At 42.8% G+C, this 27,251-nt stretch overlaps 1 protein-coding gene across 1 annotated transcript in view; it reads left to right on the top strand.

Annotated features, from left to right (window-relative positions):
* Window positions 1-27,251, top strand: part of LOC146871152 (polymeric immunoglobulin receptor-like) — a 192,946-nt gene that overhangs the window by 63,301 nt on the left and 102,394 nt on the right. Inside the window, exon 2 of the mRNA XM_085650369.1 lies at window positions 5,097-5,435. Coding sequence (XP_085506495.1) covers window positions 5,105-5,435 — 331 coding nt within the window. The 5' untranslated portion in view covers window positions 5,097-5,104. The remainder of the gene's footprint in view (window positions 1-5,096; window positions 5,436-27,251) is intronic.

Below are 27,251 nucleotides of genomic sequence, written 5' to 3'. Positions count from 1 at the left end.
GTCGTGGTTCTTATACCACTTTATTGGTATATGGTTTAGTACGCCCCTAGCACCCAAACGTGTATTTGTGCTATTACTGTTGCTTGCTAACTTGTAAACTAAGTACTTCGAACTCCAGTCTCATAAAGAGACTAGAGGGGTGTGTTTTATCTTAAATACATATATTTTAAATATATACCTGGTGTGGTTGTCCTTTCATTTGGTCATTCAAGAGATTATAGACTGGTAAAACAAGCTGCTTTACATTCCTTCAAGACTTAACCTGAAGGCTGCTCTCCATAGCTACTACTAGGATAGCTTTCAATAATGGTTGTCTTTAACCAATTCACCATAAGGGGTTGTTTGGACTGATACAAGGTGCCCACTATAATTAGTGGACAGCATACATCAGACCAACTTCTCACATGGTGCATGAGGTCATATTCCCCAGGATAATGAAAAATGTAACTGACCACCTAAAGACTAATATTGGACCAATCAAAGGGCAAATAGAATCAAACATCTACCCCTCATGGAATTATGCCCATGCAGAACACTCCGATCTAAAGTTGATCAATGATTTAATTCCTATAGATGTTATTTATTTTTAAACCAGATTTTATTGGGGTTTTGCATACGTACTTCATCCTCAAGATACATTTACTGCATATCATTAAAAAACATTTTTATGTTGTTACCATCCCCATTACATCAATACCATTCCCAAATTACCCTCCCCCTGAGTTGATTCCTCAATTCGGCTATCAGCTTGTGTGGTATATGTGTATGCTTTAGAAGTCGCTGCGCGTTGGTGCGTGTGCAGGGCCGGCTTTAGGGCAGTGCGACTGGTGCGGCCGCACTGGTCGCTGACCTGTAGAGGGGGCGCTGAGGCCTCGGGGGGGAGCTGCATATAGGAATATCGTATGATATGAGAGATGAGGGGCACTTCTGCAGGTGGTAGTGAGAGAATCCAAGGAGGCGGTCAAGGGATGTGGAGGCGCCAAAAGTGATTGTCGCACCGGGCGTCACCAGCACTAAAGCCGGCCCTGTGCGTGTGGGATATAGATATGGGAGACGGGGGTATGATCAAAGAGGGGCTGCTGGCTGTGCGACCTGGTTCATTCGGTCGTGAGGGCAAAGTCGTGGCAGCGTCTGAATCCATTGCTATTAATTCATCGACTAGCCCTCCTCAGGTACTGGCTGCGTCTAGCGTGCCAATGCCACATCGGGCTTCCCTCAGGAGTATTCTCCCTTCACAGCCCCGCCCATTTTTCCAGTTCTCTCCTCCATGTCATTGCCCTCGGCCCCCCCCCCCATTGACTTCTAGTTCCTGGTGATTTTCCGTTTGGCCAGGACATATGCAAGATCTCGGAATTTCCCTGTTACTTTGGTTTTAGCTGTGTCGAGAACCATCCCAGTAGGCAGTGACTCGGAAAGTGAGGATTCTCCCTGTCTGTGATAATTTCAACTATATGTATTACCTCCTCCCAAAAGACACTCAAAGTGGGACACTCCCAGAATATGTGTAGGATATGTGCTTCCCTTTCCCCACATCGGAGGCAAGCTGCCTTCTATGACTGGAAATATCTTCTCATTCTCACCAGGGGTAGGGTACGCCCTGTTCAGGATATACTAGTTAATTAACTTAAAACACACATTCCGCGAGACCTTTGGTGTCCATTCCACTATGGTATCCCAGTCCGTCTCAGGAATCGGGAGCCCCAGAGGCTTCTCCCATTGTGTTCGCTCCATTGGTTATTGGAGATCATAACGTATCACTTTGTAAAGACATGAGACTGTTTTGAGTGTGCCTGACGAGAAGGCCACATATCGACAGCAACTCAGCGCCTGTGGTTCTGTGGACCCGGTACCCCAGTGCTTTCTGAACACCAAGGTGAGGGCCCTGTGTTGGAGAAAGTGACCTTGGGGCAGATCAAATTCTGCATGAAACTCGTCAAACAGGTGTAGCTCAGAGTCTCGAAAGAGATCTCCCACCGTAGTCGCCCCCACTGCAACCCAGGGGTCCAATTCCTATAGACTCTGATGTGGTTATTCTATCACTGCAAGTAAAAGCAAGATCAACTTCTAAATCATGCCTTGGGGTATTGAAACCAGATCTTAATCTGCTGTTCTGGAACGTGGCTGGCATCACTGGCAAATTGAAGGACAGTTGGCATTGCTTGATAAGAAGTTGTCAAATTGTGCACCCGCGAGCGTATATATCAATAGGATTTATTGATTTGAGACACCGGCCGATGGTTCTAGATCTGGCCACCATAGGGGAGGTTTGTTAACTTTTGTCTCCGTCTCCTTTGCAGGCATGATAGGCAAAGTCTTTCTTAATTCACCTCATTTTCAAATCATTTGCCGGTCTCTTTGTGCTAGTCTGACAATTATTTTGGTCAACTTTTATCATAATTTTAATTCTAAATATATTGAAATAATGAACTCACTTGAAATGTCTCTGCTCACAATATTTGAAGACTTAAAGGGGGATTCTGTTGTTATAGGGGTATTGGGGGTGGGGGGGGGGTTAACAGCAGACTCTGTCCTATTTAAAGGAATGCTATGAGTGGCACTATTGGCCAGGACAACGAGGTGGACCATTTGCACTTTGAGGATAATCCTTATGGGGATGACTTCAATAAGATTATGAGCAGGTTAAATCTAGTATTAACAATAGATCTTGCGCCAGCTATGGTCTTGAACCAAATCACCTTCACTGGGACAGGCGCAGGGAGTATGATTGACATTATAGCTGTCTCAACTTCATGGCTTCTGAAGGTTTTTGATTTTACTATTATGCAAACTTTCTGGACTGATCACAACTCATTGGCCTTAAGATTTATCACAGGTCTGACGCAATTAAAGCACACCCATGTAATTCCTCCAATTGAGATTAACAAGAATCGAGATTTTACGTAAATGGGCTACTGTAGACTCACCATTTACTGAGAAAATTGGTAGTCAAGAGCCAGGAACATCTGAAAGTGCGTCTGGGGTCTGATCTTGATCTTTTGTTGAGAGCATACAACAAAATATGTAACTCTTTCACTGAGCTATTGGCTTTACCGTAATCCTGTAGGGAATCAAAGAAAAATAAATGGTTTGATGGGATCTGTTCCACCATGAATAGTTGCCTAATAAAGGCCTTGATAAAGTCGTCAAGAATAATGGAAGAAGTAAGGCATTGAAGATTATGCTACAAGGAAGCAATCATAGCAAGAAAGAAAGTTATCAGATGGGAATCATGGGAGCAATTGCAAGAGGCAAGTGATAAGAATGATGCATCCCGTTTTTAGATAATTATAAATACATCTTTTTTCACAGAGAACCACAATACTAGTCTGGACGCAATCATCCCACCACTGTTGTGTAGGACACACTTCTCCAAGGTGTATGATAGCATTCTGCCCCAAGCCATCTGGGCGTGTAATTTATTGAATGTTCAATACCAGGGAAACATAGATTTCACTGAAATTACTTTAAAGAGGTCATTTCGGCCATCGAACTGCTCCCAAGCAATAAGGCACCAGGCTTTATCAAAATTCCAAGAGAATCAAATCACGTCAGCTACGAATTTCTCTCCCTACATCTGAAAACTGAAAACACTTTTATTACAGAATTATTTTCAATGTACACATGATAGGAGAAATTGCATAAACACCCACAACATCTTTATCAAATAACCACTACAAACATCCTGTAAACGTCCTAAAATGGTACCTTATAGTCTGGCCATCTTCACAGCTCTCAATTTCAAGGTTATGGAAGATAAATATAAAGGGCCTTACTTAGAATTTGGTGGAACAGGAGCTTTACCATAAGTTGATAGAGCTCCCGTCTCACCTCCAGTTACAGGCAGTGGAACTAATGAGTTTCTGATAGTGGAGCCTCAGCTGTCTCTGTCGTTGGAAACCCCTAGGTCCATATACCAATAGACTGCAAAATTACAGTGGTGTTTGACCGCCTTCTCCAGGGCGGAGTCCCCATCATTGGATGGATCCTCCCAGGGATCGCCATGCAGGACAATGCAGTCTGGACAGAAAAAAATAAATAGAAGTTTGAATCAATAAAACAAAAAAAGTAAATGGTGAGCGGCAGAAAAAACATGACACCAACTCTCTACATTAATCCATACCTTCAGTGCATCTGCAGCCAGGTTGGACGGACTGAAGGCAAGGTAATCCACACAAGGAAGGCAAGGGTCTCAAAATACGGCTGGGCACCCTTCACCAAGGGGACAGCACTCCACCTCTGTCCTGCCTGGATAGCAGGTAGACCACCAAACTAAAAGGTACCCCTAACCCCAAAACCTCTCAAACAAAATCTTTAAGATATGTTCTAGGTATTTACAGACCTTGGTGAAAGATGTTGCTCACTGCTCTCTAATACTACACTGGAAGTACACTACAAGTTCCTCCATTATGGAAGTCAGGCCACGGTGGACATGTTTAGGTCAGAATGGCTTATTTTTAAAGCCTTAAAACTGAGAACTGCCAAAGATGGTCGATCTGACTTCCACTTTAGACCGCTCCTACTCATGTTTCTCCCCAATACAGAATGTCACCTCCAAGAGGATTAGCCTAGATCCATGTTTTAAATACTTGGAAACTAAAGTGAAAGAGCACTTTCTTTTAAATGACCTGTAAATGCACTCCTATGATCTGTTCCTACCACAATATTAGCTATTTTCTTGCTGATGACCTCTAACCTCCTACCTTTTGCCACACATTTATAACAATTGAAAGTTCCTCGTTTCATTTAGCTTATTCTTCTGTCTTCTACAGACTTTGTAACTCTTATCTTTAAAATGTATCATTCTTCTCAAGCATATTAAAATCTCTTAGATGATCAATGCACTGGATAACAAGACACTTTGGCCAAAATTATTAGTTTCACTCGCTGATCTAATTATTTTGAATATAAAGATTGCATCCTACATTTTGCACAGCACATGATCCCATATTTCTGTAAGGTATTCTTACATACCCCTGGTACTATGTCCACTCTAAACAAAAACAAAAAAAATTAATTTAAAAATCTCTATAACATGTGTTGGTGTTTTGGTCAAAACTTTCTCAGTAACTATCTTGTCCACATTCTGTTCCCAGCAGGATGCAGCATGGTCTTTGGTCAGCTTGCCACAGTGGTATCAGTGGGGCCTGGAAGCTGGATCACCTTGAGCTGTCGTTTTAACCCACAGCTGCACAGTCTGGCAGAAAAAGTGTGGTGTCTGCAGTCTCCCCAGGCCGGGTGCCAATGTGTGGTTGCTACATCTGATGCTCCCATGGCTGTGCTCAACCAGGCCAGTATCCACGATGATACACTGAGGGGCATTGTAACGATAATCATGGATGGGCTCCAGAGCCAGGACTCAGGCAGGTACCACTGTCTGACGATTGACCCCACGGGTGTCTACATCACCAGGACGGCACAACTCGAAGTGCAGTCGGGTAAGAGCCAGAGAGCAGTATACCAACTTCAGTGTCAGTCTACTACATGAGGTTTACACCGACATAAGGTGTTGGGAGGGAGTAGAATGATGGAAAATCTGGAAGATAGGGACTGTAGCCTACATTTTGTTATTGGTTGTATGATACAATATCGTCAACAATAACACTGTGATGCAAAAATATGGCAAGAATATCAACAAAAATGTTAAAAGGCAAATATAATCAGGTAAATATAGATTTACTATACCTAACTCTAATATGCATAGTGCCAAGGCTTGTGGGGTTAAGAAAAGCAGATAGAAAAATAGCAAATAGCAGGAATATCAACAAAAATATTGTGAGTGTGAAGTGAAGTTTAGTAATTCTACACTTACATATCTACTTACCTTATTAATATTTTTGTTTTTATTCTTGCTACAATATTTTGTAGCAGATATTCTGGTAGTGTACACTATTATCTGGAAACCCATTTTTGGATGTTCCGTGTTGGAATCGGACTCGAGTTGATTTCTGAAATGCATGTAAATATTATAGGGGCATATCAGCAACACCCGGCGATAATTATCGCTCATCGCTCTTAGCGTGAGGATAATTATCGCCGGGTAACGTGGATTTTTATCGCTGAGATAGCGTGCTATTAGCAACGCTTATCTCCTCAGCGATAAAAATCCTCACGCTAACTGCCTAACGTGAGATTATCGCTGGAAACCCAGCGATAATCTCACGTAGTGTGGCGTTAGCTTGCTGATAGGGACTCACAAACTTAGCCATGATATCGACCTTCCATAGGATATCATGGCTAAGTCAGTCCTGAAGCAGGCGTAAGGAAAGTAGCGATAACAGGGGTTATCACTACTTTTCCTGTCGCTATGCTTCATAGTGTGGGGCTTGATGATAGGAGAAATGTCGCTTAGCGACATTTCTCCTGTCATGTTAGGTCAGGAACGCCCACTTTGCATCTCTTTAGAGATGCAAAGCTGGGCATTAGGAATCCCCACGCTAAAGCAAGGTTTCACGCGTTAGCGTGGCCTTGCTAATTAGGCGATAAAATTATCGCCGCCTTTCGGCCGAAAGTAAACAATTAAATAAATAAAACGAATTTCGTAGCGCGCACTGCATCGCATTTGATGCAGCGCGCGCTACGAAATTCGTTTTATTTATTTAATTGTTTACGTACCTGTAATTATCCATATTCCGGTTTTTAGAAACCCCCACCCTGCCCCTCCCCTGCCCCGCCTTACCGCCCCACGGAACTCCCTCCACAGGCCGCGGCTGATTTTAATGTAGACTTTGCAACTTTCGGTGAGTTTAATGTTCTATTAATCTTATACAGGGCTTTAAGTGGGCCGGGTCCTGGCGGTGCTCAGCACCGGCAGTTCTAACAAGCATTTGCATAGCCAATAGGTCTCGCTTTTGGGACCTTATAAGTATTTAGTTATGCAGCACAATATCCTTGGTGCAACAACAACTGTTGCATGGCAAAACACTTATAAGGTCCCAAAGGCGAGACCTTTTGGCTATGCCAATGCTTATTGCTATCCTTGACTTCACCACCCAACATGGATTCATACCAAGATAAAAAGATGAACGTCCTACTGTCTCCTGCTGGAAATAACTCATTTAGAATAAACGACCCTCCCAACCTATCCAAAATACCATTAAAAATCTCAAACATAAAATCTTCAACAGCAATAAAGAAACTCTTATCACAGACGCCTACTCCTGCCACAACAAGGGCAATATATTGAAGGACTTAATCTTCACTACCAATTGGTGTGCTCAATGGAGGAAAGTGTTATCTTCGCTACTCAATACCACCACCACCAAGAGAATCTAACATGGTTAAAAACTCACTATTGTGCCCTCTCCACGGTGTAATGGGAAAGCCACAATCTTCCTCTATAAAAATGGCGCAGTTATCAGCCAAGCTTCAGATCAGAACCTGGAACTTTTTTTCAATCTTTTCTCCTAAATTAAAAACAAATTAGGCACAACCACTGCCCAGCCCGTCCCCTTGCAACTCCCCTTTTTCTCCTCCTCATGCGACACCCTCAACCTCTCACCACCCAAAACCCTTCTTCACACCTCTCTACCCAGGATGACACCACCTCACCAACGGTTACAATTGTAGTCCAGCACTCCCTGTCCTCTATTGCTATTTCGGACAATGTCTTACACCAACATCCCACTAACACTGCCTCCTATCCTTCTAAAGAAGGAAACACTAACTCTGCCATCAACCAGTACAGTGAATACTCCCCTCCATATCACCATCCCACTACTAAGACTCCGCCAGAGGACCCCACCTGTGAGTGCCCCCCTTTTGCTTTGACTCAGCCAACCCTCATGATTTAGATACTCCCACCAATCAGGAGCCCTCAAAGAGCCATTACCCTCAGTCTACGCTTGATGCCATAAAAGCAGAATTACTTCTAATTAGGGCTGACATGCACAATCTTATGCAGATCACCTCCAACCTGGAACACATTTTGTCCTCACAGCTGACGCACCTTCAGACTCACAACACCCCAACCCCCAACTGCTACACTGCTGTCAGGCTAACCAAGTCTTGGGATCCACGACCCAGATGGAGCTGCAAACTGAATTTTGACCACTACTCCCGTCCCAATAGGTTATTCAGACAACTATCGAATAATTATATACTCTCCCTTATTGTCACCTATAACAGTGCCCCTGTAATACCTGCAGGAAAAATTCAGACTGCCATCACTCACGTCCCCAGGGAATTCCTACCTAGCTCAAGGTACATTAATTAATGAACCTCAAACAAGTTCCCATCTCACACTCTTCTACCTCTACCACTAAACCATTCCTTAAATGCTTTTTACTCAACTGTCATTCAGCTCACGCGGCTGACATAGCTGAACTTATACTTTACCTCGGCGTTGACATCCCTACACTCACTGAAACTTGGCCGAATGAATCCTCATCCCCTATTCTTGGCACTCTAGTCCCGCCCACTCATGACATCATCAAACTAGACAGTTCTGGTAGCTCTGACAGTGGCCTAACCTGTATACACAGATACACGTTAACCATGAAACTAGCACATTCTCCATCACTGTCCTCTTGTGAATACTTTAGGATCAACTTCTCCAACAATGACAACTCTACGTGCTCTCTCCTCACAATTTACCATCCTCCTGGAGATAACCACACATTCATTGAACAGAATATGGAGATCATCTCCTCCACCAATAAAGAACAAAACACCCAGAATTTTCTTGATGACTTTTACATTCAGTGGAACAATCCCAATGACCCTCTGGTTAACAATTATAAAGCTTTCCTCCATGACTTCAGCTTTATCCAAGCCTGCAACAGCCCTACCCACAATAAAGGGCCCAACTTAAATGTAATCATTGCTTAAGAAAACACCATTCAAAACAAATACATCCTACTCTGTGACTGGACTGACCACCATTGCATCACCTTCATTATATCTGAACCAGTGATTAGCTCTAGGGGCGAACCTAGACAAACCAAATATTGGGTCAGAGACACCCGCAACTTCGATCCATCTACATTGTCAGCTATCAGTAAAAAGCAACCTGCTTCCCCCTCTAACATGCATGATGCTCATGAACTCACTAATCACTACATCAACTCCATGACAAAAATTATGGACACCATTGCTCCTAAACAACTAAAGAGAATCCTGTCCAAAAGATCCAACCCTTGGTTCAACTGTAACCTTAACCAGGAATGTGGATGCCTCAGACTTGCTGAAAGAGCTCGGAGACATATCCCTTCTATGTGTAAACTTAAACTCCTACGACATATGGAGCGCCTACAATAGACACTTTAGAACCTCCAAAGCAACATTCTCTCAACATCAACTTGACTTGGCAACAAATCATCCATAAGAACTGTTCAAATTTATCAAAAACCAAACAACCATAGAAGGCAATGCCACATCCTCTGACAACAAAACTCTACCCAATTGTGAAACTTTTTCCTCCTTCTTTGCTGAGAAAACCATGTTAAGCACCACCGAGATACAGAATGCCCTGAAACTCTTACTTTGTTTACCTCCACCACACCAATTCCGCATTCTCTCCCCAAAAACCTGAAAACGATGCAGTCTGTTCCAGCTCTAAAACCTTTGATGAAAATTACATTGCTCCAGCGGAAAAGGGCAAATTTACATATCGTCCCTGCGTCACAGACCCGTCATCACACTTACTCATTCATACACGCATTCATTGGTGGGGCCCATAACACCAACACTCATATGTCTCACTCGAATCTGCACACAGGAGGAAAGAAGCGCTGGACATGTGGGGGTACCTTGTTACCTATCGGGAGTAATTCCTTTACATTATATACATCTGTAGCTATAGAATCCTAACTTTAACATCAAGGCACTCCACCACTTGGTCGATGGACCAATTAGTTGGACTGGTTGATGGTGATTTAGAATCAGCTAAAACACATTTAAAGCTTCGGAACCTTTCGGTTAACTATCAATACCTTATTAAAGAATCACAAACTCATTTTTTATTAATCAATGTCTAGTTTATCTAATTAATTCACTCTGTGTTGGCATAATCAGGATTACAATTTCAATCAGATTTCTATTGAGCGATTTCCAATCTTTGATCTTGAACATAAATTGACATAACATGTATATTTACCTAAATTTGGACATTGGCGACCACCTTCAGAAGAACCAGTCAACCCACATCAATAAGCAAAATCCCTTCAGATGGAATCGTCCTTTTATAATCAAAGAAAACGCAGGTAAGTCCAGGAAATCTCCTTCAGCATGACGCAGTCCCCACGATTTAGCCAAGGGACCAAGCAATCGCACCAACAATCCAGCAAATTGACTCTCCACACCAACAGCCTAACAGCAATAAGGAAGGAAGGGGGAATGAACCCTCTTCTAAATCCCCCCTTTTTATACTCTTTTTCTCCTTAACTTTTAGGACAATGTGCAACAATTCAGGGGTAGAAAGTGTTCTGATTGGCTAAGCCCTCCGAAAATTGTAAGTCTATTCAATATTCCCAGGTTTGCCTGTTTCCCATGAGACTGGGCATGACATCTTCCCAATTGTATTCTTTTCGTAGTTTCACAGGCGAAAGTTCCGAACTAACAACATGTAAACCTTCTTGTACAGGTCGTTCATTGTCCCCTCAGTCATTCACACTAGTCTGGGTTTTGGCAGTCCTCCACATTCCTATCCTTGACAAGGAACATTTTGTTTCTCATCAGAGGTCGCTTGGAGATCTTCAGAGCCATCCGAGTCTGCGCAGTCGGCATCACGCTCACATGACGGTGGCCACTTCCGAACCCCATTTTAAGTACTGCGGCCTAGTAGGCCCGAATGCCAACTTAAGCAAAAACAAACATAACAGTAATTAATATATGGAAATGAAGATTCTAATGTTAAACCCACACTAATCCCAATATATATTAGTATTTTCCTCGCTTGTAGCAACGTTTAAAGCAATAATACTCACCATTCTGCAGCACTGGATGCACAAACCATCACAAAAGCAACATGAATCATGCAATTCTCTATTTCAACACATCTTAAAGTTAGTTTGCATACCACAGTTAATCATTTAATTATTAGCCATGCAATTAGCATTTTAGTCCCACGTGTATTTCGTGTTTATTAAGGTGCAATTGTTGGATAATCCTACCACTCTACACAAATTAGTACAAGTTAATATTTAGAATGATTACATAATTAAATTTCATGCAAAACAGAGAAGGTATACAACATTTTTGTTTTACCTGCTCCATCAATCCCCCCTTTGGTGATTTTTAACATCACCCCAAATCCCGCTAAATGTCATAATTTTTTTTAAAAATTTTTTGGGCGGAAATGATTACTCAGTTACGTTACATCATAGTATCTCCCATCTCATCCTCTCTTGTTTTCTTGTACATGTTTTCTTTCCATTCTTCTAGTACTATATCTCCTACTTCTCTTTCTCTTATTTCCTTCTCCTTTCTTTTCGCAACTTCTCTTTTTATTCTATTTTGTAATTTTCTTCTTTTTATACATACGCACCCTAATCTCAAGATCAGTATTAGTATTACCACACAAGTCACTGGTATTAGTATTTTACCTACAAATGAACTACCTAATCTTGTTAATAAACCCTTTATAGTTGAAAAACTTTTACCAAGTTTCCCCCAAACACTTTCAACCTCCAATGGAACAATTTCCTCATGCAAATCAGTTATATTCTTAATACATTTCTTTAAATTTTGGCTCTCATCAGAAATATAAATACAGCAATGTTGTACCTTCAGCATTCCACAGACTCCTCCCTCTTTGGCTAAAATAATATCAAGGGCAAGTCGATTTTGCATAATCATGGCTCTCATGGCAACCATTTCGGTATTTACCATTGAGAACCCTCCAGCTGTGCTTGTCGATAAGTGATCCACAACTGTAGACAATTTTCTAATTTTATGTGCATTGAGAGATATTCCAACGGCTGGTATCAGTGCTCCAAAAATATCCCCTACAATTTCTGACCAACTTTCCCTCCTGCTACTTGTTAGTTGTCTACCTCTCTCGTGCAAACCGTCCTCTCCCCTTCCCACATGAAATGTTTTTGGGAAGACCAGGCCTAGGTAGCATGTACAATACCAGTGGTCTGGTAACCTATAATAAGCCCTGTTCCCACAGATGTAATATATTCCAGGGAATACCTGATCATTTCCTCCTTTAAATCCCTATCCTCCCATGATCTTATATACATCATGGCATTCACTTGCACCTACAAAATAATTATCATAAACAGTGTTATCTCTACTGATGCACAATTTCCCTCTCTGAGGCCAATCCAAAGCCATTGCAGGATTTGTTTCTCCCTTTAAATGGTTTTCCCTTTCAGCATCCCAAAATTTTGTTTCCATCTTTTCCCCAGGCGCCTTTCTTTGCATCTTAATTCTCCTCTCCTCTACCATGTTCAGGAATGCTTTTTCTTCCTTCCTCAGACTACAAGTAAGATTATTCATAAACAGTTCTTCTAAAGTTAATTCTCTAGTTTCTAAGAAGAATTCGCCTAAAATTTTACCAGGATTCACCTTGTTTAGTTCAGGGACTACAGGTATCTGTGAGAAAACATTATCTATATCAGTATAATAATATTCTAATTTCCCTGTTCTATAGAACAAGCTTGCTAATACACTACAGGTTATTCCATATGTCAAAGGAAGGCGATGATAGGTGACACCCTCTGACACCGATGCAGGTAACTCCATACAAACATAACAATCTCTAACTTCCATAGTCTTTACATATTCATACAGTAACTTTGAAAAACATTATTAGAAAAATCAGTTAAGGACCTATCCTTATGAAAATCTGTTCTATCTATCAGTTTAGTAGCCTGAGTATCATAAACCTCTTCTCTATTAGTCCTGTTCCCTGTGTGGTTTTCTACCTTTTCAAATGTCACTTTAAATGAAATCGTTATTGCTAATATGATCCATAGAAGCATTAGTAATCCTGTACAACAACAACACATTTTGCACCAGTGTCACGGGGAACACGGGGAACAACCCCGCGTTGAGGGAGACTGGTGGGCACACCACGACATGACAAAGCCTGTGATTTGTACTCCCCAGGACGATCCGTGGGCTGCATCCGACACCGGACCTTCCCAGGAGGACGCCTGTTGCTTTAACTGGGAAACCCTCCCAGTTACTACCGCCCTCTGTGCTGACCTAGGCAGCCCGCAGCCAATAAATATCCTGGAGACAAGGAGCCGGGTGTGTGACGACACCGGAGGAAGTCGAGAGAGTGAGAGCCAAGGTGGAAGAGCGCGACGGCCAGACGACGGGAGAACGGAGGAACCAGCAAGGAGCAGAAACGATTCAGAGGAAGGAAAGCCGGAGCAAGGAGGTCTCCGCAACTACGCTCCGCCGAGCCACGCTCAAGGGAGAGTGTGGCTATCCCAGGTACGGGATCGTTTCTCGGGCTGGGTCGGGAGGCGGGAGAAGGGAGGGCGGCTCTAGACGCCACCACTCGCCGCCGTGTACATAGTGTGTAAATCCCCCCTCCTCACAAAACACCCCCCCATACGAGACGTGGACTGGGTCACTGTTGCACTGGTGTGTGTATTCCCTCACTTCCCCTCCTTCACGATTGTGCCCGAACGAGGCCTGAGACTAACGATAGTCTTCTCTTTTCCTTTTGGGCACCGGCACCGGAGCTCCTCCAGCCAGCTGTAAACCCCGCCCCCCCCCGACGAGCAAGACTTGGACCTCGGAGATCAGACGACCGTCCCGCCAGGAAACCGGACTTGCTTAACTCCTACATACCTACCCTGTATACGACAATAAAACTCATTCTATACAGCAGCCCACGTTCTAGCGTCCTCCTTCGAACCCGCTTACAACCATCTTCGGAGAAACCCACATGCAGGTTTTCTACCTTCTGTGTTTGCCATTTTGGAAATGATCAGTGTCTTTTGACTTAGCCTCTTTTATTCACAACTTAATTTTGTCTAAACCTAAGGCTTTAAGTGCCTACTTGGCTCTTTCGGTTACGTGTGTTGTCCAGTATTTTAAATTCTCTGCATCTTTCTTTGTCACTTCAATCCGGGCATTGATCGTCTTTGTTTCAGTTTTCACAATCTCGGTTCAGAACTTCCTGATCATCCGTCTCTTCTCTGATATCAGATAAGATAACTCTCAGGATTTCCAAATCTTCTTCTTCTTCAACCACTTCCGGTACAGTCACTCCTAGACTGCCTTGGCTATCTGCTTCCTCTTGTAGATCAGGAAGTGCCACATACGTCCACTCCGGTGACTTGTACTTCTGGTTGGGTTTTTTTATTCTCTTTTCTCTTTTCAAGTGTGCCTGAAAAGAGTCTTCTGATTTCTCTTGACTAGACACCTCATTCACTTGTTCTGCGTTAGAAGATTTTACACTCGTTAGTCGATATCTCAATCTTTGAAGTTTATTAGGCCAGATTTCCTCTTTCGACGGTCTCTTCAACCTGTTCCCCTTCTTTTTTTTTGTAAACAAATTTTATTCGTCAAAGACACATCCAGCGAAGCTCTGTGACCCAGAGACTTCAACCATATCAAAAGACAACATACCAGTTTTGACATTTTTCTCATGAAGTATCGTATACAGACTACAAAAGAGACATGCAGAACCAAAGCAACTGTTCCCCTTCTTGCCTCGCTCTGTTTTCCAAGCTTTTTTCCTCAAGATTCGTCCTCCTTGGCCTTCTCCTTCACTTTCTTTCGATTCTGTATCGGTTTGGTTTTTACTTTCTTTGGATTTTTCTCACAGGACCTCAGGTTCACTATCTCCTGTTTTCCCTCCTCGTGTCTCTTCCGCGCAATTTTCCTGTGGACGAACTGTCCCTTCTATCTGGATGTGTCGTCCCTACACCTCCTCGGGGGTCTTCCACAACAATCTTACCCTCACTCTCTGTATCTAATTCCTCACCTTCTAATTCTATGATCACAGGCGGAATTTCTCTCGTGCTTGCACTTGGTGCTTCTTTATCAAGAATTTCTTGTTCAGTTTCTTCAATGTTTTCCTTTATCCTTTCTTGTATTCCCACCTGTTCAGTCTCTGATTCTGAGCTAGTATCGGAAATTTCCAGTCATCTCCTCAATGGTATATTCTCCAGATCCGCAACTTGGCTCAACTCCGATTCTCCCGTTCTTGGAGTTTGTCTTGTTCTTGTTTCTTCTGATTCTGACTCAGAACTGATATCGGGCTCTTCCAAATATTCTTACTCAGGTCTATTTATGGAACTAGGGATTCAAAGAGTATGACTAGCATGAATCCAATTCTTTACTCTGGCACACTTCACAGCAGTCGTCGTGGTCAGAATCACTTGATGTGGTTTCCCCCAGCGTGGGACCAGACAATTTCTCCTTCTATGCACTTTGATCCGCACCCAGTCACCAGGACTCAAATCATGAGCTGGCTTCTTTTCAAGGGTGGTTGCATCTGGTCCAACCTGATGAAACACAGAATGAATGGAATCAGCCAACCCCTTGCAATAATCCAAAACGAAGTCATCAGATATAGGCAGTAGTTTGGTGACAGGAATGAAAACATGTCTCATTGCTCTACCCATAACAATTTCATGGGGGCTCAGGCCAGTGTTCCTATCAGCAATCGACCTAATAGTCATGTGGTGCAGATCGGAGCTTCCGAATCCCCTCTACTTCCACGGACGGAGTGATCTCGCAGTCACACGCGCACACACACATCACACGCTGGTGGGGCCCATAACACCAACATTCATCCTACCACTCTATCCGTGCCATGTATAAGGAGAAACACTTTACATATACCTAACGAATCTGCATGTACCCTGAGGTCAATGAGATCAACTAGTTGCTATAGATCTGGTGATACATCCAACACTCTAAATATTCAATAAACATGACAATAAAATAACCACCCGACACAGTAATTCAAACAGAATATTGTTTATCTAAAAATTGTAAGAAAAGCCAATTAAATGCAAGATCATATTTTCTATATTTACCTATTCTGGCTAAAAGTCGTTTTCTAAGTCAGAACTGGTCCTCAGCAAATAGTTAAAGTTTTCTAGCCGTCATGTAGAGTCACCGTCCTCTCCGTCAGCATCGGGACCTCTGATCATTGGTTCGGGAAGAAGTGGCGCTAGACCTCTCTAGTCTACTAATATTTATACCAAAATTTACATTCCAAATGTTGCAAATATAACTTTCAAAACAGTCGATTGGCGGAAGTTATGTCGTCTTGGTACATTAAGCTACACCGTTAGATTTTCCCATGTATTGATAGTTTCAAATTCTGAATAGAAATTAGAAGTCCATGTTTAATTCGTTACTTCTACGGATGTCTCTTTAGGATAAAATGTATCTCATCCATGGGACCATTATAAGTTCATCAGGTCGGATTTAACAATTGTAACAAATCTTCACGTTCAGGGGCATCTGGCAACACTCCCAGATTTGTCGTCATGTTCATGGCTTTTCAGTTCAATCAGAGGACAGGGTCGCAGTCAGTGCAAAGCCTCTTTTCATATTTTCCATCTACTCGAATGCAGGCTGCGGGTGGTGGCCATTTTATAGCAGGCCACAATGGTCAACTTAAGCGAAGAAAACACAAAATCATAATTACTGCATGGAAATGATTATACAGTGTTATTCCCCTGTGGTAAATATTTAAATTACCTTTACTATTTTTTATGCGGTAAAGTCTAGTAAGAATAACTCAGTCAAAATAAGAGGCAGAATCCGTGGTATTAGAGGTTCTGAAAAGGACTTTATTCCTTACAAAGGAATTATGGTTCGAACCAGGCAATCATATTCCATCACCACGAAGGTTCAGGAAGGGATAGGCAAAACATTATTGACAAGTAACCATATATATATGAAAAGCATTGCATTAAGACAGATGCAGGAGGCGTAACAGCTGATAATACAGATAAGAATACACATACGTAATGAAAATAGGCGTAATAATGGGCGTATACTAGAAACGTCATTTAAAATGATGTCACAAGTGGGTGGATCCATAAGAGAATCCTGCAGTGTCAGCAGAAATATTTGGCAGAGATGCGCGCGCAGCCGCATGACGTGTGATTGACGTGTAACTAGAGAGTGAAGGGGACTTGACATTTAGCCCTACATGTGGAGACAGAAGTCTGGGGTGTCAGGACAACCTAGTCCTAAATCATATCTAATATCTTGTGTTTAAGGAACTATATTATCTGGAAGGAAAGGTCTTCTCGGACAGATCCTATTCTATACTGACTGTTAGTGCGTGTACAAGCGTCTATGTGTCTACATGAGATGCGAGGGGGCAGGAATCTTCCATGGTAACAGGGCCTATGAATTACTTGCATAAAGACAGCGAGGCCGGGCCCTTTGCTCGGTAGCTAGAAGGATGTTTACCTAAACTACTAGACAGGAATGCATCGGATGAGGAGCAGAGCAGATAACTTGAAGGCTGAATACAGTTTTTGGCAGGCAACAGGCCGCGTCAGGCACCGTTAGCCGCGCAGGGAGTAGGACAGAGTTCATGGATACGGATGCAGGTCCAGGCTGGAGCATTTTCAGAGGCAGAAGTAGAAAAAGGCTTGATGGCAGAATTCAGGGCCTACTCGCCTGAACTGTAAAACGTGAAAAGTGAACCATATAAAGTCGGTGGCCAATCATACTTAGGAATGGACTATTTGACCCATTCATGGCGGATCTGAAAGAGGACATGTTGACGTTGGACACAATTGTATTTGCGTCTTCATAGCTTGAAGTGGAGGGAACATACATGTACTTGTAGCATGTACATGGAGCCGTTGGGGTCTAAGATAGGGGACACCATTGACCATAAAAATTCATATTTCCTCATTCCCTCCTTGTCCCCTACGGACCCTCATGAAATATCCATCTTCATCAATCCATCAATCTGTTCATATAGCATCATTTGTTCTTCTTTCTTCTTCCGGGATCTTGAATGAAAATTTGAAGGCGGGATACACGATGTGGCACACAGACCACAAATCGCTGGCCCACATTGTAGACACAAGCAGCAACTGAATAGTATGAGAAAACCAATACCTAGGAAGGATAGGATCCTCCATCCCCAGGCTGACAACATGCTCCAGAGCCAACCGGACCAAGTCCAGGTGCCTGGATTCTGATGTATCTGGCTTATGATTTTATGAAGTCGAGTTATGGCTTTATATACTGACGGCGCGTTTTCTGGTATGAAAACACAGCAACTTGATCCGATGACCCTACAAGCTCCGCCCCTATCGGCCAGAATGACGTCAAGGACAAGACGATTTTGAAGAACAACAATCCGCATCGCAGACTGCTCCTCTGTTAAGTTGCCTAAGGCGGAAGTAGTTTCATTCACTACTGCTTCAAGGGTTCTAGTTAATCTACGTATCAGCTTACTATTAGTGACTGTACCTATGTAGGGAAAGAAACCTTTATTGAAATCTGTATATTGCTCCCATGCTGTTTCAGTGTAGTCGACAATCGGGAGATCTCTCTGTTGTCTATTGGGTACTAAATGGGTATTCCTGTGATAATCAGGCGGGGCTAGGAAAACAGGTGGCAGAAGGAATGCAATGTAACAGGTACCATCCCAATCTAGGGGTAGGCGTATGTATGCGGTGTGACCACAGATGAAGTGGAGTGACGAGAAGCTCTAAATGTAGACTTGCCTTTATCACTGAATTCTATTACAGTGGTACATTTACTATGGCCCATGTGTATTGAACCATTCTTTCTTACACATAATTCGCCTCTAACTGGAAATACTGACATAGCGGGCAAGATTGGTGTAGCTTCGGATTCAACATTCAGGATCATGAGGTTAAGTGTAAAGTTACCTAATCCATATACTTCATTTTCTAGATCAGTCCCTGTTCTTTTGGGAAGTCCCTCCTTGTTAGGGTAGCAGACTTTAAGTAAAACTAGGTTCAGGTTTCCCCATACCCAGTTGTCTTGATAAACTACTGAATTTGAATCTAGGGAATTAATCAAACTAAACCATGCTCCACAGGAGCCATTGTGTGTGAATGGATACGGAAAGAGGGGCAGAACTCCTTTGTATTTCTGATAGGGAGGGAGTCGGCCACATATCCAACAATTTGTAGCATTGCTGGTCTGATGGGAATGATGTAACATACTAATGAATGTGTTGTTGCGCAGCGCAAGTCTATAGGACAACTCATGCGGGGGTAATTCGCTAAAAGAATGTTCGGCAGTAGCATTGAAAGCACGCTTGGAAATAGGGTAATACATGTGTAAAAATATACTGACAGTAATAATCAGAAGACTTAGAAAAAACATAATTAATAATGTCACTATGCAGTGACTACGAAGTGATTTACAGTACGCATGTTTCTTGAGCTGTTTCTGTCTATTTCTCTCTCTATTTCGGTCTAGAGGATACATGTCAGAGACAAATTCAACCGATTCACCTTGAAGAGGACTTAAACAATCAAATTGTCTGACTTGCTAGACCTTAGTTTCAGTTTATAGTTCTCCTTTTCTGGCCCATCAACCAGGGGGAGTTTTAAGTCAATCTGTGAGGGAATGCAGGGCTGAAAGTTCGATTCAGTTGGTAGTCCATGAAATTTTTTTATATGGCTCGAGTGCAACCACCCTTTACATCCCTCAATCTTCACAGCTGTCCTTGTGGTCAATAAGACGAGTTTAGGCGACTGCCAGCGAGGCTCCAGCGGGTTCCTCCTGTCGATATTTCTTACAAGCACCAGGTCACCTGGAACCACGTCATGGGGCTTCACCTCAGTGTTATCGGGAAAAGCTGCAGCTACCTGTGAACGACAAGATTGTAGTGCAGACATCAAGGAAGCCAGGTAATCTGTCAACATATTACAATCAACATCAGTGATTTTACGAGGTATAGGCGTCCCCCACATATTTGGTGGTCTACCGAAGATCACCTCATACGGGGATAGCCCTGTTCGAGAGTGTGCTACCATTCTCATGTAAAAGAGCGCAACCGGCAAGGCTACTATCCAGTCGACACCTTTCTCTCTACAGATTTTTGCAAGTCGTATTTTCAGGGTCTGATTATGACGTTCCACGAGACCTGCTGCCTCGGGATGTCGGACACAGTGGAATTTCCATTGATAGCCTAACAAGAGTGAAATGTGCTTCATTAACTCGGATGAGAACGGCTGGCCATTATCTGAGTACACGATACGGGGCAAACCATACCGTGGGAAGAATTCACGAACTAATTGCTTGGCAGTAGTCGGGGCAGTGTAATCTGAGACGGGATACGCCTCTGTCCACCGGGAAAGAGCGCATACAACTACAAGGACATATTTGAATCCTCGACATCGTTCCATCTGGATATAATCCATCTGGAGGACTTCAAAAGGGTGATCGGGGGGTTGGAATCCACCCTGTTCTACAGGTACGCCTTTTCCTGGATTGAACTGACAACAAATCATGCAGGTGCGTACTTTCTGTTTAGCTGCTGCTCGCAAGTGTTTATTGAACCAAATGTGTTGAATACTGTCTAGCATAGCTTTCTCTCCTAGGTGCGCTGGACTATGTATTGTGTTAATGATGACTTGAACCATTGAGTCGGGGAGAAACCATATAGATTTTCCCTTCGTCATCCATCCTTGATCCGTTTGGATCCCTCCTAATTCAGTCCATCTCTTTATTTCTTCTGGTGTGGCATGTGTCTGTATATCAATTACATCAAGGGCGGGATCCTTAACTGTCATGCAGTGTGTTGGTGTCGGAACTATTGTTTTTGTCGTGTCAGTTGTATGAGTCTGATTCTGAGCAGTTTGTTTAGCTGTTCTGTCAGCTAGGTCGTTACCCTGAGAAATAATGTCAGTCACTTTCGTATGGGCCTTGCACTTCATAATCGATATTGCAGTAGGCAGATGTATTGCATCTAACAGAGCTTGAATAAGGGGACCGTGCTGGATGTGGGCACCGTGAGAAGTTAAATAACCTCTCTCTCGCCAAAGCACGCCGAAGTCATGGACGACTCCGAATGCATAACGTGAATCTGTGTATATGTTGACTTTCTTATTTTTGGCTTGAATACAGGCGTGTGTCAGAGCGATGAGCTCTGCTGCTTGAGCTGACAAGGTATCGATACAATTTGTTTCAATAACTTCAGTGTCTGTTGTGACTGCATAAGCGGCCACTAACTCTCCTGTATTTGTTCTCATGCATGAACCATCTACATACAATGTTAGGTCTGGATCTGATAATGGAATATCTGTCAAGTCTTGTCTGGGTTTCGTCGTAATAGTAATGACTTCAATACAATCATGTGCCAATGGGTCTGTTCCATTTAATGGCAAAAGTGTGGCAGGATTTAATGTGCTACAACGTCTGATTTCTATGTGTGGCTGGAACAATGTCAATTCATAACCCGTCAGTCTTGCTATAGTCAAGTGTTGTGTTTGGGTCCGGTTCAAGAGAACCTCTCCTGCGTGTGGTACTTGTACTGTCAATTGATGTCCTAACACTATGGCATCGCTTTGTCTGATTGCTAAAGCTGTTGCAGCGACTGATTTCAGGCACGCAGGAAGAGCCTGAGCTACGGGATCTAATGTACTAGCAAAATAAGCACATGGCTTGTGTGATCCTGCTTGTTCCTGCGTGAGTACTGACAAAGCAGTACCTTCACGTTCTGTAACAAAGAGTGTAAAACGTTTGCTGTAACATGGTGTTGCTAAAACAGGTGCTTGGCATAAAGCTTTCTTTAAGCTTTCAAAAGCTTGTGTATGTTCCTGAGTCCAAGGGAGGACAGTCGATGTCGCTGCCTCCTGTGTTGTCAACTGAATGAGTGGTTTCGCTAGAAATGCATATTGAGGGATCCACTGCCTACAGTACGAGGTGAGGCCTATGAATGCCCGTACCTCCTTTTGTGTCTTGGGTGGCGGCATGTGAACAATTAACTGGATACGGTCGGGTGTAAGCTGTCTTCCCCCCTTGGACAGCAAGTGCCCAAGGTACACAACTTGCTGGACACAGAATTGCAGCTTTGAAGGGGACACTTTGTGCCCCTTGTCGGCTAAGAAATGTAAAACCGTCAGTGATGCTTTTTCACATTCAGGTTCGCTTCGGGCGGTGATCAGCAGATCATCGACATATTGAAGCAGGGCAGTGTTAGCTGGCATGTGGATACTGTCAAGTTCTCTTTTCAGTGCTTGGCTATAGATGCTGGGGCTTTCTGTGAATCCTTGAGGTGCGCGTGCGAATTTAAAACTTCGTCCATTTAAACTGAATCCAAACAAATATTGGCTTTCCGGATCGATTGGGACGCTAAAGAAAGCGTTCTTGAGATCAATTACAGTAAAGAACGTTGCTTCTGAATCTATGGCTGTTAGCAATGAAGAGATATCTGGGACCACGGGGTATTGTGGTACAATGCATTTATTTAATTCTCGCAGATCAATAACTAATCTATATACTGGGGGTGCTTTTGGATCAGTTCGTTTAAGAATCGGAATTATCGGGGAATTACATACATTGGAGTCGGTTTCCACAACCACTCCTTGTGCAATGAGCTCGTCAATGATTTGCAGTAAAGCCACTACAGCATCTGGCGGTAACTTGTATTGTCGCATTCGTGGTAGTACCACTCCTGTTTTGAGTGTGACTCGATATGGTGTGATGTGCATACAACCTACATCAGTGGGGCCTTGCGCCCATAAATGTGCAGGTAGATTCTGTAACCGGTGATCCATGTCTCTAGACACGTAGTGACCTTTAAAGTCACGCAAAAATAGTCGTACTCCGTCCGGAGAACAGCATATTACAGCTCCTAGAGCCTTCAATGTTTTTATACCTAACAAGCTTTCTGGACATGATTTCGTAAGCAATAGATCTGTAGTCCGTGTTAACGGACCGACTGTGAATGCAAGCGGTTGCGATACTTCGTTAATAGTGGGCTTTCCTGAGAAACCAAGGGAAATATTTTGTGAGCCTGAGAGGGGTGCCCCTGGGACTTCGCTATGACTGATAGTGGTTCTGCTTGCCCCTGTATCGAGTAGAAACTTTCTGTCTTTTCCTAATACTTGACTCTGTACGTAAGGACCCTCTTGATCTACGGGAACCTCAATAAGGGGTAGGCCAACTTCCCTCTGATATATTCTGACCCCATCTGGTAAGTACTTGCATTTCATCCTGATCTACCTCGGACCTATCTCTGTCTCTGATCAAGCAGTTTATGAAGAAGCGTAACAGTAGTCTCTGTATATCCACTTTCTGGTATTCCATGGCTTCGTCAATACTTTCAGGGCCTTGCCCTGTTTGGACAAAGCGATATATATTGTCTAGATGATTAACCATTCCTGGTAGTGTCGTTAAATATAGTGAAGCTCGTCGTATACGTAGTGATGATAGCAGCATTCTATCATTTTTACCGGGCACTGGATCATATCTACAATCCACAAGATGTTCCTTAAACATGTCGGATGTCGCTATTTGGGGTGTACGTTGGTTTGCTAAATCTCTAAGAGACGATTTACTTCGTGACGGTGGCGTGGCAAAAACTGCTGTCGCACCTCCTATCGCACCTTCTGAGGTGCTAGGCACGAAAGGATTTGTGGGATGTAAGGTAGAAACTGTGGATGCAGGAAAAGCGGTGGAAACAGATGAACCTGTTGGATTATGCGGAGGAGTTTGTTGTTGCGGAGGTGGGGGCAGATGATCTCGGTGTTGAGCACCATCGACAGGTGGCGTGTGTGGTGGATCATTAACATATTCGGGAGCTACATCGTCTAAATAGGAGGAAAGGAAAATATCTTTTGCGGTCTTGGGATGTGCTTTAGTCGGGAGTAATGGGGGTGGCAAATCTTTCGGTATTTCCGGGGTGGCCTTGGGTAAACCCTCGGCCAGAAGAGGATACATACCATTCATAAAAGTGTTTCGTTGTCTGTCTACTTGTTCTGATTTTACTCGAATACCTTCCTCAACTAATACGTTTTCTCGGGCTTTATTTGAGTTCTCCCTACTTTTCTCTTCCTGTCTGAGCGCTTTCTCTGTGTGCCTATGCGATTCTTTACGCCATAGTTCAATGGCATCTTTCTGTGACTGTCTGGCTTTCTTTTTCCATAATTCTTCTTCTACTCTCATGATGCAATCTGCATCCCATGTCCCAGCTGCGGGCCACCTCTGACTTTCTGCTAGATCCTTGGTGTAGTCCACCCATAAGTCAAGATATAGTACGGCATCTAGGCCATGTTTATGATACATAAAGTACCCTGGAGTGTCCCTAGGTGGAATGGGAACAGCTTCTTCGAGTACTCCTTTTCTAGTTTTGATCTGTCTTAATTTTGAAAAGAATGGCATCTTTAAACCTTCCTACTTGATTCTTACTCGAACTGGACTTGAACACAATTAATACGATAAACACAATAATGAACACTCATTCATACCACAATTTTTAAACACAGTAAAACATTTAACATTTAATATTTAACGAACAATGATAATTAGAAGAAAACTAGTTACTGACATAATACTAATACTAGATAATACTGAATTATATACATGAACATACTAGATATACTGCTAAACAGTACAGATACACTGCTAAAACAGTGCAGACCGGATTTGTGTACCCAAACCCGTCATGACCGGCACAAATTAATGTGCACGTCTAAATGCCTCCCCGGCAACGGTACTCACCGGGTAGCGCGGAACGGAAGGCCTCGGAACTGAACTGAACTGGACCGGACTGGACTCGACTCGACTCGACTCGGAACTTCGGAACCTGGTGGGCCTCTGTATACCTCGGATCTTGCTCTCTCAGCTAGGCTCTGGTCGGGATACTTCGCACTTCTCACCGCCTCGTCTGGGTGTTGATCGCAGCCTCAGTCACCCCCGCTTGGCCGGAGGGAGATACAGGAAATCCTGCGGGTACGCGTTTTTGTCCGTTCAGCTGTGGCAGGGGACCGGGCCTGCAACGCACCTCCGGCGCGTGAGATGAGAAAGTGTCCCTATTCGGGCGCCAATTTATGTGGTAAATATTTAAATTACCTGTACTATTTTTTATGCGGTAAAGTCTAGTAAGAATAACTCAGTCAAAATAAGAGGCAGAATCCGTGGTATTAGAGGTTCTGAAAAGGACTTTATTCCTTACAAAGGAATTATGGTTCGAACCAGGCAATCATATTCCATCACCACGAAGGTTCAGGAAGGGATAGGCAAAACATTATTGACAAGTAACCATATATATATGAAAAGCATTGCATTAAGACAGATGCAGGAGGCGTAACAGCTGATAATACAGATAAGAATACACATACGTAATGAAAATAGGCGTAATAATGGGCGTATACTAGAAACGTCATTTAAAATGATGTCACAAGTGGGTGGATCCATAAGAGAATCCTGCAGTGTCAGCAGAAATATTTGGCAGAGATGCGCGCGCAGCCGCATGACGTGTGATTGACGTGTAACTAGAGAGTGAAGGGGACTTGACATTTAGCCCTACATGTGGAGACAGAAGTCTGGGGTGTCAGGACAACCTAGTCCTAAATCATATCTAATATCTTGTGTTTAAGGAACTATATTATCTGGAAGGAAAGGTCTTCTCGGACAGATCCTATTCTATACTGACTGTTAGTGCGTGTACAAGCGTCTATGTGTCTACATGAGATGCGAGGGGGCAGGAATCTTCCATGGTAACAGGGCCTATGAATTACTTGCATAAAGACAGCGAGGCCGGGCCCTTTGCTCGGTAGCTAGAAGGATGTTTACCTAAACTACTAGACAGGAATGCATCGGATGAGGAGCAGAGCAGATAACTTGAAGGCTGAATACAGTTTTTGGCAGGCAACAGGCCGCGTCAGGCACCGTTAGCCGCGCAGGGAGTAGGACAGAGTTCATGGATACGGATGCAGGTCCAGGCTGGAGCATTTTCAGAGGCAGAAGCAGAAAAAGGCTTGATGGCAGAATTCAGGGCCTACTCGCCTGAACTGTAAAACGTGAAAAGTGAACCATATAAAGTCGGTGGCCAATCATACTTAGGAATGGACTATTTGACCCATTCATGGCGGATCTGAAAGAGGACATGTTGACGTTGGACACAATTGTATTTGCGTCTTCATAGCTTGAAGTGGAGGGAACATACAGGTACTTGTAGCATGTACATGGAGCCGTTGGGGTCTAAGATAGGGGACACCATTGACCATAAAAATTCATATTTCCTCACCCCTGCTAATACCCTTATGTGTATGTATTTATCTAGCCTTTTGCGACACCAAAAGCCATTAATGCATATTTATTATAAGCGCAAAACACAATAACATCACATAAGCAACATCTATACTGTCAATTTGCTCACCAACTTAGTTCACTTATTATTTTAGCCATGCAATTGCATTCCCACGTGTAATTCTTCTGTTAATAAGGTTGGTTAGACAAGACTCGACAAATCTTTAGTAATTACTAATTAATCAGTAGTACTTTTAATAATGACATACGGAAATGAAACAGGTATTTGGTTTTAAAGTAAAAACCCTGCTCCAGCAATCCCCCCTTTGGTGATATCTTATCACCACAAAAATCAAAACCCAAAAATCAATTTAATTTCCCCTTTTTGAAGAAAATCAAAATGTCTTCTTGTTCATTTTTAAACTCTTGTTTCTTTGTCATCTTCTCTTTTTGTTTCTATATACATACTTTCTCTCAATTCTTCTAATTCTATTTCTTGTAGATCTCTTTCTGGTTTCTTTTGTATCTTTTTAACATTTTCTCGTGTTATTTTCTTTTTATTTCTTCTGTATCTACAACACATACACCCTAATCTAAGAATCAATAATGCAACAATTACACACGTTAATGGAAATAATACCTTACCAAATATGGTACTACCTATTTTAGCTATAAAATTCTTAATAGCAATCATCTTATTAGCCATTTTAGTCCAGATACTTTCAGCTTCCAGTGGTACTAATTCTTCATGCAAATCAGTAATATTTTTGATATAGACCTTGAGATCTTTGCTTTCGTCAGGAATGTAAGTGCAACAATGTTGAACTTTCAGCATTCCACAGACTCCACCCTCTTTTGCCAATAGAATATCAAGGGCAAGTCGATTTTGCATTGCCATAGCGCGTAAGGCAACCATTTCAGTATTTACCAAAAGGAAGCCTCCAGCGGTGCTTGTTGACAAACGATCTACCACTGTTGACAGCTTCCGAATGCCATATGCATTCAATGAAATTCCCACTGCTGGTATTAAAGCTCCAAAAATATCTCCTACAATTTCTGTCCATGTTTCTCTTCTATAGCGTGTTAATGGATTAGTTTGTTCAGCATTTTCTACTCTATCC

The sequence above is a fragment of the Triturus cristatus genome, chromosome 1_1 (assembly GCF_964204655.1).
Source record: "Triturus cristatus chromosome 1_1, aTriCri1.1, whole genome shotgun sequence".
NCBI lineage: Eukaryota > Metazoa > Chordata > Amphibia > Caudata > Salamandridae > Triturus > Triturus cristatus.
The sequence above is the reverse complement of the archived record's forward strand: the minus strand, read 5'-3'. Positions and strand labels throughout refer to the sequence as shown.